This window comes from Petromyzon marinus, chromosome 42 (assembly GCF_048934315.1).
Source record: "Petromyzon marinus isolate PM22_M1 ecotype Great Lakes invasive population chromosome 42, UKy_Petmar_22M1.pri1.0, whole genome shotgun sequence".
Classification (NCBI taxonomy): domain Eukaryota; kingdom Metazoa; phylum Chordata; class Hyperoartia; order Petromyzontiformes; family Petromyzontidae; genus Petromyzon; species Petromyzon marinus.
Window position 1 is genome coordinate 175,647 of NC_133708.1, and position 13,536 is coordinate 189,182.

Genomic DNA, 13,536 nt, shown 5'->3' on the forward strand with positions numbered 1-13,536 from the left:
GTACACGTCACGTGTTGAACACACCGTGATACAAAGAACAAAGATCCCGCGTGTAGCCTTAGACTGTAGGGGCAAGTGCTGTTAGCGAGCACCTATGAAGGCAGGAACGTACACGAGGGGGTGGGTGGCCAGCACCACGCCCGACCGCCTTTGTCTCCCCAGTGGTGATGTTTACACGCCGCACCAGGTACTCATTTGAGTATGAAGGGAGGCCCGGGACCAGTTTAGATAATAGTCACTGGTGTTGGCCGCGAGCGGGAATCGAACTCGGTCACTGGGTTCGTAGCTCAGCACACTAACCGCAACACTACCGCTGTACATACCCCACTACCCACACCCCGCTACAAAGACAAATATCCCCCGTATAGCTTTGAGAGACTTTTGGGGAAAGTGCTATTAGTGAGCACCTATGAAGGCTACAACGGTACACGAGGGGGTGGGTAACCAAGCACCACATCCGGCCGCCTTCGTCTCCCCAGTATCGATGTTTACACACCGCATAAGGTACTCATTTGAGGCTGAGTCGACCTATGGGAGGCCCGGGTGAAGCGAACGCGGATGAAGCGAGCGCGGGCGAAGGGAGCACGCGGGTGAAGCGAGCGAGGGGTTAAGCGAGCATAGGTGAAGCGAGGGAGGGGTGAAGTGGGTGAAGCGAGCGAGGGGTGAAGTGAGCGTGGGTCAAGCGAGGGAGGGGTGAAGTGGGTGAAGCGAGCGAGGGGTGAAGTGAGCGTGGGTGAAGCGGGCGAGCGCACCTCGTGGAAGTGGCAGCTGCACTTGCCGTGCAGGAACTCTGCATGCCGAGCCACAGTCACGTTCCACGTGTCCACGATGGAGAATCCGAGCGTGTGTGCTTCCTGCATGATGCCCACATTGCGCTGCCACACGGCCCTCTGCTCACTCTGCAGGGGCACACACAAATACAAAGATCCCCCGTATAGCCTGGAATAGACTCTTGAGGAAAGTGCTGTGAACGAGAAACCCATGAAGGCCAGCATCGTGCACGAGGGGGCGGGTGGTTAACACACCCGGCTGCCTTTGTTTCCCCAGCAGTTATACCTTTTACACACCGCATTTGTACTCATTTGAAGCTGAATCAACCTAGGGGAGGCCTAAGATCGGTTCAGATAATTGTGACGATTATAATCATCACTGGTGTGGGCGGCGAGTGGGAATTGAACTCGAGTCGCATGGTTCATGGCGCGGCGCGCTAAACGTTCCCAAACAGACGCGCAAACACGCACGCGCCCAACCTGGTATCACACTTACGTATGCAATGCACACCCTCAGGACATGACAATGTCCCAGAAAAGTGTGGGTAGAGGACGTCATCAGAGAATCATCGCTGATTCCGAGCTCTCGGCCTCATCCCACACAGCTTAATTCTGCAGGGCCTCCTGGCTCCTCCTTTGCACAACCATCTCCCACAACCTGTCACCTGCTTCGCCCCAACTGATGCTGCGATTCTCATCGATGTCTGGACCACCTCTCAATATCATGGCCTCCCCAGTGGCCTCACCTCCAAACCTCAGATGATCCACGTGCCATCTGGCAAACTTCTCGCTCACCCATGGACCTGTTTCCCCATGTTAGTGTGGAGGTCCCTGAGGGGGTGCTGAGACCCAAAATCCCTTCAACCATATGGTGGGCTTCTCTCCACGGAAGTCAAATGCGGATTTCAGGTGGATGGAGCAGGCTACGGGTTGGAACTCTCGGTGGCCGGAGGGCGAGCCAAGGCATCTGTGTTGGTGAATCTGTGCTACTGTGGCCAACGGCATTTGTGCAGGAGCTGTCCTTCCCACGCACCTTCCGATTAGCACGGTTGGCTACTTACAGTGGGAAAGAAGTTCCACGTACGTACATACCATAACTCTTGAATCCCTCCTCTGGCTTCAATTCCAGTCCTGGACAACATCATCCTCAACATCTTCCACGTCCTACATTGTACTGGCCCATCTGACTCCTCTCCGCGCACTCTGCCTACCTCTCCCATCTCTCGACATCTCTTTCCAACGCTTTCCTATCCCTTCTCGTATCACTGGCAGTGCTCACTGCTACAGCAACAATAATTAATATATATATCATAATTGAAACTTATAAGACGCATGGTATTCACTCACTCTGAAATAGGCGCAAGGAGGAACCACAGGACAAGTGGGAAGGCAGCCATGCGATGCCCAACACCAACAATTTCCCCAAGCTCTGCAGTCCTCTATATATTAGGGAGCGTTATTGGCAAATGAATGAGTGGAAGGAAACTGGAGCACTAGGAGAACCCCCACGTGCGCAAAGGGGGAAACACTCTTATCCCATAGAGACATACCAAGTGGAGTCCAAATGCTGCTGTACTGCCTTCTGGCGTGACAGAATACAACTCTTCGATGCCCACGGGAAGGGACTTTCACAACATTCTGGATGCAATCCACCAACCCTCGCCTCCAGTGTTGGATTACAGGCCACGTTGATAGACCCAAACGCCCAGCTACGAAGGCCTTCCATTGAAGGCCTGAGAGAACCTTTCCTCTGTGGGAAAGTCACTCCTCCTCTGCTGCCAATAGCATCTGGAGCTTCCTTCAAGCAGCCACGCACGCTCAGCTCCCTTCCCCTAGCCACGGTCACGTGCCCGGTGGACGGGCACGAACTACTTGGGATGTTAAAGAGAGGTCAAAATGCAAACACATGCCCATTCTAAGTCTCTCTCAGACTCCCGGTCTTTCTCTTTTTGGCTGCCGTCTGTGCCGCTGAAGCGGTGTTTCATTCAGTCTCGGGGCCGCCGTCGCCTTGAGAGTTGTGTGTGGGCCTAGGGATAGCTGAGGACTCGCGCGTGGCAAGCGCCCCTCATGCCGGACGCACTCACCAGAGACAGGGAGCGCGTGCTCTCCACTGGCAGGCCAAAGCCCATGCTCAGCGTCTTCACCAGCACCCGTGCCCTGGACAAGCCCTCCCTGCGGCCACAGGCATTCGGCAGCGAACATCGGGCAAGCAGCCCGCATCAACATTCCGCTCACAACTGGGGGTATGTACATTTATTTTTAAAAATATATACATAGCCGAAAAATCAAAGATGTAGCTCATGGCAACAAAATTTCGTAGATACCGCCGCAGCAGGAGGTTCAGTGAGCGCAGGTGGTGGGGCCACAGCCAGTGCACGCCACCCAACAGCAGCACAGTGCGCCACCCGTCGATAAGCGGTCGCGAGCTGCACACCGCACGCACGCACAGACCGCACACACAAAGCACGTGCACACCGCACGCACGTACAAATCGCACACAATGCACGTCCACACCGCACGCACACACACACCACACGCACACACTGCAAGCAAGCACACCGTGAGGCTCCTCCTGAACGAACCGAGAGGACGTGGAGCAGCCGGCTGTTGTTGCTGCTGCTCTGCGTACGACGATGAGTGATGGGGACACGCGGTGCCGAGGGTGCACGTTTGTGCACAGCATGGGTTGTGCTGTAACTGGCGGGAGCGTGCATTGACCGAAGAACATCGCAGTGGCAGTAGCCGCTGCTTGGGGCACAGAGACGATATGGGGAAGGATCTTAAGTCACTCTGCTTACGTCGCACCGCTTACGTCGCGCCAGTTACCCCGCTCCGCTTACGTCGCACCAGTTACCCCGCTCCGCTTACGTCACACCAGTTACCCCGCTCCACTTACGTCGCACCAGTTACCCCTATTACAGTGGAAACCCTCACAATGGTCAGAGGTTTACAAGCCCTGCTGGAACGAACATTGCAACGGTGCTCATCTCCTCTTAACAGAGCTGAGCCAGTGACGGAAATTCCACATTCCTCTGGCAGAGGGCAAGTATATCCATAGGTCAACCGCTGTTGATCTCCACACAAAGCGGTACTAATTTTATTGACCCCGGGGGGATTGAGAGGCTGCATCAACCCCCCAAACCAGGAACTGAACTCGCAAACCTTTTCCGAATGTAAGCGGCTCGATGTACCGCTGTGACCCGTCTGGCCGGTTGAGAGGCTCACCAGGTGAGACGCATTACATAAAATCCGTGATCTGGTTCCGTCTGTAAAAGATGTGATTCCGGACATACAGTACCCTGGTGTCTACAAACTAAGTTGCCTCTGTGGTAGTAGTTACATCGGAGAAACCAAACGCCATGTCTCGGACTGCATTCGTGAACACAAAGCAGAGCTTAAACACGGTAGGACCAACACCTCGACCGTGGCAGATCATTGTTATAATTCAGTAGGCTCACATGACATTGACTTTTCCAAGACAGAGGTTCTTTGTAAGCCATCTGGCTACCATGAGAGATTCGTTCATGAGGCTATCCACATATACAAGCACAGAGACAATTTCAACCGAGAAGATGGATTCTGGCTTAGCAATCATTGGAAAGATTTGATAAACCATTTCAGGTCTTAATTGATTGTTCACGCTTACAGTGGCTTTCAGACAGCATACATTAATTTTTCGTCTCCTCCCTCCTCTTTTCAGAACATAGATGGACTAGTCCTTCTAAATAAACTGCCAAATCGCTGCGCGTGGCACTGACGTTTTTTATAAATAAATAAATACACCTTTAAAAATAAATAAATGCAAACCGACACACCTGATGACGACCGTTTGTATTATGGCCGAAACGTCGTGAGAATTTTTATTGTTTTATATATATTTTATTATTTTATTGTTTCCCTTCAACGTGACATTACCGAAAGAGCTAAGAATATGAATTACTGCAGTCACAAAAGCTTCAAATCAAAAGTTTAATGACTCTCAAAGAGTCTAAATGTTGCACCGACGGTACCGTTGGTAGCCGAGCTGGCACGGTCGCGATCCACAGAAGCAGCCACCCATCATTAAACCGGGGCATAAAAAAACTTAAATTTTTTAATTTTACCAGGGGCACTGAGCTACACAGCGACCTGGAGATAAATGATCGCTTAACGGAGAAGGCTTATCATCACGTGGAAATTTATAGCAGCGAAATACACTAAACACACGCTGATTCTAAATGTGGAGAGAAAATCCGGAGGACTTGGAGAAAAATCCACGTGACCACGGGGAGAACATGCAAACTCCAAATATACAGCAAGTGTCAGGGTCGGGATCTAACCCATGACCTTGTGAATACCAGGCGAGGTAGTCAACATCTATCCACCGCATGGCCAACTCGACAGCGGACGGTCGAGGACAAGAAGGCTATGCGCTGCGGGACCGCTGCGGACCTGGCGATGAGCAGCATCACCGTCTCCTCGAAGGTCCGCTGGTGCTGTGGCACCACCCAGAACTGCGGGAAGTAGGCGAAGGCGGCGTGTGTGAGTCCGCGATTCAGGAAGCGGTAGTGCTTTGAGCCGTGAATCTGCTCCCAATGGGCCAGCGTGCCGTTAAGGCGTTCCATCAGGTAGAACATCATCCCGCGCGCCGTCGAGTCTCCCACCACCAGCAGCTGCCGGGTGAGAGAGTGGGAAAAACGCAACGATCCCTGACCTAGAGTTCGGCGGAACCCACTTTGTGCTCTAGGAAGAGTCAACCCGATTGATTATCCGGTTCAGTTCGGGTTAACCCAAAACCCGTTTGGGCAGTTGCAGTTCAGTCAGTTCAAAAAGGGCTTTGAATGCTCAGTTCCATTTAACTGTCTGAAATACATATTTTAACCAGTTCAGTTGCATATACTCAGTTAATTCAGTATGTAACATATTATTATGTACTCATAACACCCTAAGTTAATGCTGCATGCAATGCAGTGAACAATGCCCATTTAACTCTGTGCACAAAAGTGTGCACGTCACTCACATTATCTGGGCAGTCTGCTTCACAATCAGTCGCACGAACTCCAATTTCCTCGGCTAGTTAAGCCAAAATCAGAATATTTATTTATACTGGATGAATCCGATGAGCTATGAAGCTCTTTTTCACAGATGTCCAATAGGGGTGGGTAAGAACGTTACAACAACAAATAATACAAACACACGATCGTAGTGCAAAGTACAAGAAAGGTAAACAAATCACCCAAACACATAGAAATACAACACTAAACCATCCCCATCCTACCAAACAAAGCCCACTGAGTTATTAACTTATTTTTCAGAAGCGACCTGGCCACAAATAATAGCTCAACAAAGTGGCTTATAATTTGGATATTTATAGCAGCAAAATAATCTAAATCATCTCAATGCATGTTTCTAAATGTGGAGGGAAAAACCGGAGGACCCGGAGAAAAAATCCACACAACCATGAAGAGAGAGACAACGCAAACTCCAAATATACAGCAGGCGTCAGGGTTGGGATTGAACCCCCTACCTCCTACATATCACATGAGGAAGATAACATAACACCACTGTGGCACCCCTTAAATAAGCTTGCCATCTTTTTCGACTTCCATGGTAAATCTGATGGCTGGGTGTATGGAATTGATGTGGTCGAGGAATTGGTCTACGCAGGCCGGCCATGTGGCCAGATGACAAAAGTGTCATCCATGTACCTCTTCCGTAAGGTTGGGCGCAGAGTGGCAGTCTGGATGGCGTCAGTCTCAAATTTCTCCATGAAAATTTTGGCTACAACCGGAGATAGGGGGGAGCCCATTGGGGTGCCCTCAGTTTGTTTGTAGAAAGTTCCATTCTAAGTGAAGTATGTATTGGATAAGCAGTGTCTCACCAGGGGGGGTACCTCAGTGTTTAGTCCTTGATGAACCAAGTCTTCAATGATTGGGATGGTGTCAGGTACCTTTTTGGATGTCCTAATAAAAAAGAGAACTGGTGGTTTAAAAAAAAAACACTTACTTCTTATGGAGAGGGGATTTCTTTAAACAAAAGGAAGGAGCAGCAATGGGCTCTCCTTTATCTCCTGCTATTGTAAATCTGTACATGGAAAACTTTGAAATAAGAGCACTTGCCTCGAGCACATTAAAACCATCTTTTTGGTTTAGGTATGTGGATGACACTTTGGTTGTCTGGCCACATGGTAAATATACAGTTAATGATTTTCTAAATCATCTCAATGCACAAAACCCGGCCATCCACTTCACCATGGAAATGGAGGTGAATAACACACTCCCGTTCCTAGATATTTTGCTTGGACATGGCCTAAATGGTAAAATAACACACAGCGTTTACAGAAAGCAAACGCACACTGATGCCTATCTGCATGCAGATTCGCATCATCATCCAGCTCAGAAATCCTCTCTTATCAAGACACTCATGCATTGGGCTAAAACAGTGTCAGATGGTGGAATTCTAGTGAGAGAGATCAAACACGTTTAAGAAGCATTACGACAGAATGGCTACAATAATACTCAAATTAACAGAGCACTGAATGCCAAATCACGATCGCAAAGCAACACTGCTGAAAGCGATCAGATTGTTAAAACAATAAAAATTCCATATATCTCAGGAGTAACTGACAAATTAGCCCTTGTTTTGCAAAAGCAAAACATTACAGTAAGATTTGGTACAGTACACAAAATTCAAAAACTAGCACCTTGCACTAAAGACGAATTACCTAAATTATCAACAGAAGGTGTATATCGGATTGATTGTTTATGTGGCAGATGCTATATTGGACAGACGGGACATAAAAGAACACCAAAGAAATATTAAATTATCTCAAACACAACTGTCGCCAGTGGCAGAACATGCTTGTCAACAAGGACACTCAATTGATTTTGATAACGTTGCAGTGTTGTGTAAAACGAATTATTACTGGCAAAGACTAATTAGATAATCCATTGAAATTGAGAGAAATAGAAATAACTTTAATCGCTCCGACAGCTACAGGCTTAGTGCGGCTTGGAAGCGTATTATTAAATAAAACATATTACAATTCCTTATAGGGGAAACACATACTAATTAACGGATTGACTGATTACCAATCGATTATAATAATTACAATACCCCCCCCCTCCGCCTCAAATCACTGCACCTGAATGAGTTAAATTATGACGTCACCCTGCTGCTCTATTTAAGACCGGGAGCAAGTGAGGGCTTTACCATTCTGGCGAATTGCCCGATGATGCTGGATGTAATTACCAGCGAAATGTTGTACTCAAACTGTAAATGTTGTGGATTCACTCTTGAACACACCGGTGGGCTAAAGTAGTGAACTATTTGTCTTTTGTCAACGTGACACTTTTTTTTGCTGATTGGCCATGTCGGGTGGTCGAGGGTTATGACACATTTATAAATAACGTGATCTAACCCAAAAACCTTTATTATGAATAATAGTGGTCGCGAAAGCCTACGTGTTAAAGCCAACCGTGCTAATCGGAAGGTGCGGGGCTTTGTGAGAAGCGATGCTCGCTGTGTGCCAGAAAGACATCACGATACACTTACCTTCACTCCCAGCATGCACTGCTGCAGCTGTTGCTGACTAAACCGAGGGTGGCGACAGCCGGAGACCTCCCAGGCCGCCTGGCTCCAGTCACACGAGCTGCTGTCGGCACAGCTCAGGCACGGCAAAACCCACGAGCCTGCACGCGCCCACCGGGAAAACACGGTCTCTGAGCTCACAGGCAGCATGGGGGAAATCAACGGTCAAATTCCCGTCGATATGAATCGTGCGGTGGCCTGCACGTCCAGAGACAGTCGTGCTGCCTCTCTCCCAGACATGCTTCTCGTCCTCAGTGATGGTGGGGACATCACACCTGGCGCAAATTGGAGGTGGCCTCTCAGCCTCCATTCCTGGGCAGTACAGTCGCCTCGCGTTCATACGCCCGTTTACGTAACGCGATTTTGAATAGCGTGTTGGATGAGTTGACACTTAGTTTTGTTATTTGCGCACTGTTGTTGAATTAACGCGCTGTGGCGCATTGGCCGTGATGTAGGGAACGTGCTGCGAGCTGATCCTTCATCAAGCGGCAAAGTTCAGTAGCAGTGCTGCTTGAGGTGTAGCAGCAGTATGACGACCATATGCGCGGGCAGCAGCATCAGTCAGCATCTCCTTCTCGCGTCCCATTTTGAAGATCTTGTCCGCATGAACTTTGTCTTGTGCACACGTTTGCCTACCAATGTCTGGTAATCGTGTTAAAAAAACTTTTTGTTGTACTTTATATATATTTCTTTTTCCTTTAAATAGGCTGTTACTATCTTGAATACACGTATGGTAGTATTGCAAATACCATACATAACATAACCAGTAAAATATGTAGATGTAAGAATGAGGTTCGAAAACATGCACACTTCTAACCACCAACCATTTAATTTACCTATTATGGGAAAATTACTTTAAATTTATGCGATTTCGAGTTACGTAAAACGAGAGGGCATTTGTAGTACCTTGCAAATCGAGACGGTAGCTGTACCTTATAAAAAGGTATAGTAGTCGTAGTACCTTGTCAAACGAGATGGTAGCCGTACCTTGTTCGTGTCCCTGGCAGGGGGGCCTCTGCTCATCGAGCTGTGCGGAGCCCCGGGGAAGTGGCCTCAAGCCACATGGCTGCCTGTCCCACAGCGCAAATGCACAGTCCTGCAATGGCACCAAAAGACAAAGATCCCCCGTATAGTCTTTATCAGACTTGGATGGAAGTGCTGATAGCGGATTGGGGTGGGTGGCCAGCACCACACCCGGCTGCCTTTGTCTCCCTCGCGGCAATGTTTACACATAGCATCAGGTACTAACTTGAGTCGACCTTGGGGAGACCCAAAACCCATTCAGATAATCGTCACTGGTGTTGGTCGTGAGCAGGAATCGAACTCAGGAGTTTATCAGCAGGTAGCAACAGGGCCAAGGTGGCACCGGTGCAGTGTGAGCACCCCCAATAGGTGAGCGTGGTTAAACGAGCACCCCCCCCCCCACATCCCCCAAAGTAACACAGAGGTGAGAACGCGACCCAACAGCAAACAGCATTTACCTTGTAGCTACGCGGACAGTCTACGTGTTGCGGATTGTGTCACTCCAATTTGAAGCTTCTTTAACAGGCTCACGTTTCTTCGGAGCACCGCCTTGAACCGTGCCAAAGGGGTACTGAAATTCACGCTGTCGCGTCACGGAGCTGCGCCGAGTGCTGGGTCTTTGTACGTAACAGTCAGGTTTGAGAGAAACGGTGGATTTTGTTTTTTTTCTGTCGCATTCTCAACATGGTGAGCAAAGTAGGGGCAGTGACATGGCCCGGCTGTTGTGCAGCCGCTGTTCATTCCAGCGATTTCACGGTTCAAATTACGGAAGGGCTGCCCTGATGAATACCGCGGATGTATTAAAGTGCCCCGTTGGCTCGACAGTGGACGACGTAGATCCCGTGATCTCATGCGAAACGAGGAGGCCGTTGTGTGTTCCGTTCACGGTCCAAATTTTCAAAGTCTAAAAAGTCACACGACAAATTGCTGAATTTGGGATCACGCGTGGCAACATTGCCCCCTCCATGTACGTGGTGAAACAGCAGCGAGCTTCCTTTGCCACGATCGCCTTGCGCTTATAACAATGGCGCGAAAACTGAAATGTAAATTATTATCATTGTTAAACTCCTTGGATAAACGCTGCTCCTTAGTTGCTTTTTCCATGCAGTACAACCATGGCCCATGTCTATGCTTAATAGAGTATGGGCAGGGAGGCCCAATCAGTCCAGAAAGCGTGGTAAGTTCAGTTCAGTTTATTTTGGTATAGCCCTGTGAGCCATTCGGCTCTTGAATCGGGTGCAACAACAACAAACAAAAAAACAAAAACACGAACAAGAAAAACATCTTAAAGTGACTATGTGACTGTGCAAACAGAAAATCCATGGAAAAAAACCAGCAAAAATATTCCTGAAAAAAGCACCGTACACCAACGCTGTGTGCAAAAATCCCAGTGGGATGCAAGTCAAACAACAACAACAACCACAAAAACTTATATTAAGGCCATCAGTCTAACTCCGTACTACAACAAAACAAACATATCCATACCAAAAAACGTTTTCCATATCACCAAAAAATAAAGCCATAATTGCAATGTAACAGTGAGCACAAGGACTGTGACCGAATTTTTACAATAAACTACATAAATAACATGTAACACCAAATCCTAGAGCCATAGCTGGCTGCATGAGTTACTCCACAACAACAGAAGCATCAGTCGGAGTATCAAATTTTTCAATGCACCTTTAAGATCAGCACGCTAAATCAAAATACAGATAATACTTTGCAGCGTCATCCGGAGCGAAACATTTTATTTTATTTTACGCCAATGAATAGCAGTGGCAGCTAGGGGTGTACAACTCTAGAGCAGTTTTGAGAGAAGATTTCATTGGTAGCGATTTAAGTTGCAGTTTATTGGCAATAGCATTCCAGACTCTGGGGGCATAAATAGCAAAGGCCCTTCCTCCAGTTTTTGTATGGCAATAGGGAATGTGAAGCTGGTAAATGAGCAAAGACCTGAGGTCAAATTTGTTCTTTGAAACAGAGAGGAGATCCAACAGGTAGTCTGCGGATTTTTTTGTAAGTACATCGTGAATAAATAAGATCTGGAGCACAAGCCGTCGAACATTAAGAGATGTTAAGTTTGATCCAATGTAGAGATCACAGTGGTGAGTCCTATATGGGCAGTTCAATGTAAATCTTAAGGCCGAGTGATAGATGGAATCAAGCTTTTTCAGTACAGTACTTGGGGCTGATTTATACACGATGTCACAGTAGTCAAGTAGAGGCAGTATGGTAGCTTTTATCAATTCCAAACGGAACATTGGGGGGAAGCAGTGCTTGTGTCGATACAGAAAACCAATTTTTATTTTTGTCTTTTTACCAATATAATCAATGTGATCTTCAAAATTCAGTTTTGAATCCAGGATGACCCCAAGATACTTATAGATCTTGACTTGCTCTATTTGACAATTATTTAAGGAATGTAATTGGGGAAAAATTACTTCCTGCTTTAGTCCTGGTGAGAAGCATAGCACCTTGGTTTTGGAGGTATTCAGGACTAGTTTAAGAGCAACTAGCTGATGTTGTAGTTTGTTGAAATCACCCTGTAGCTTAGCAATCACGTCATCTGGAGAGCGGCCAACAGTAATCAGTATCGTGTCATCTGCAAAAAGATTTACCCTGGAATGATCCAGGTCAGTGTCCAAGTCATTGACATAAAGAGAGAACAAAATGGGGCCGAGGATGGAACCCTGTGGAACCCCTTTTGTTATCTTAACACTGTTTGACCTCCAACCATCTGTAAATACAGTTTGGATGTGAGAAAAGAGGTAATTTTGTAACCATTTTACTGCGTTTTCGGAAAAACCGAGGCAACTTAGTTTACTAAGCAGGGTGTTGTGGTCTACTGTATCAAAAGCTTTGGACAGGTCTAGAAAAAGACAGGCACAGTACTGCTTATTATCAAGGCTACTGTAAATGTGATTCAGAGAGTCTAATGCAGCAGATGTGGTGCTGTATTTTTTTCGGAACCCAGATTTTTTAGATGTAGTAGATTGTTGGTGGACAGGAAACTGATAATTTGGTAGGTCAATAATTTTTCAAAAATTTTCATCAACGGGGACAAAATTGAGATAGGTCGGTAGTTATTTGGATCATCTTTAGGGCCCCCTTTGTGAAGTGGACGGACATAGGAATGTTTCCATTCTAGAGGAATTGATGCTTCTTTGATGGACAGGTTGAAAATATGGGCTATAGGTTTGTATATTAGGTGACCAACAGTTAGTAGAGCAAAGACAGGAATACTATCTGCTCCGGTAGAGGAGGACCCTTTATGGTAGGACAGTTGTTTCAGAACATTACTTTCGTGGATTGGCTGGAAACTAAATTCGTTTAATATTTGGACAGGGGTTTCGGAATTTGCATGAGCAGGGGTGACTCCCAATACATTATCAAAAAGATTACCAGCTTCAGAAAATGAAGGTTAAAATTGTCAACTATTTTTTGGGGATCTGAAAAATATTCCCCATTTCGGTTAAGCTCAACGGGCAGATTGTCTGTTTTGGATGCCTTTTCGATACATTTGATTGTTTTCCAGAAAATACTGGCATTTCCATGTGATTCCAGGAGAGTGGAGGAAAAGTAGGCATTTTTTGCATGCCGTATTTTTTTTACGCATCTATTCCTTAAAATCCTGTATTCTAGCCATCATTGACCAAATTACTTTTCTGAGCACATGCCCAAGCCTTGTCCCTAGTTTTCATGAGCTTTGTAATCAAAGGATCATACCATGGTGGGCGGTTGTCTTTAGTTTTAAATCTAACCAATGGAGCATGTTTGTTAAGAATTTGGAGAAACGTGTACCTGAAGGTCTCCCAAGCCGTAGTCAGGTTGGGGATATCACAGACCTTGTCAATATCCAAGTGAAGCACATCATTAGTAAATGCCTGAGTGCTGAAGTGTCTCATAGAGTGCTTCTCAACCAATTTAGGGGGGCTTTGGGTCTGGCTGATGATCTCACACCAAAAATGAAGGAGTGATCACTAAGGTTATTACCCAGAATACCAGTCAGTGTGAAATTGTGAGGGGCATTTGTCAATAGGACGTCAAGCAGAGAGGACTGTCCCGTATTTTTTAGATTGGGTCTTCTGGGGACATTTATTAATTGAAACAGGTTAAATTCATCGTAAAAAAATGTGGCCACGGCCGGCGGGTTTAGCCAATTCCAATTTAGATC

General features: G+C 47.0%; 1 protein-coding gene across 1 annotated transcript in view; it reads right to left on the minus strand.

The window, feature by feature from the left end:
* CPED1 (cadherin like and PC-esterase domain containing 1) overlaps nt 1–13,536 on the minus strand; it is a 37,477-nt gene that overhangs the window by 2,268 nt on the left and 21,673 nt on the right. The window contains exons 10-15 of the mRNA XM_032944876.2: nt 9,327–9,435; nt 8,304–8,440; nt 5,202–5,422; nt 3,095–3,196; nt 2,855–2,942; nt 753–899 (exon numbers count right to left, since the gene is read on the minus strand). Of these exons, the coding sequence (XP_032800767.1) occupies nt 753–899; nt 2,855–2,942; nt 3,095–3,196; nt 5,202–5,422; nt 8,304–8,440; nt 9,327–9,435 (804 nt within the window). The remainder of the gene's footprint in view (nt 1–752; nt 900–2,854; nt 2,943–3,094; nt 3,197–5,201; nt 5,423–8,303; nt 8,441–9,326; nt 9,436–13,536) is intronic.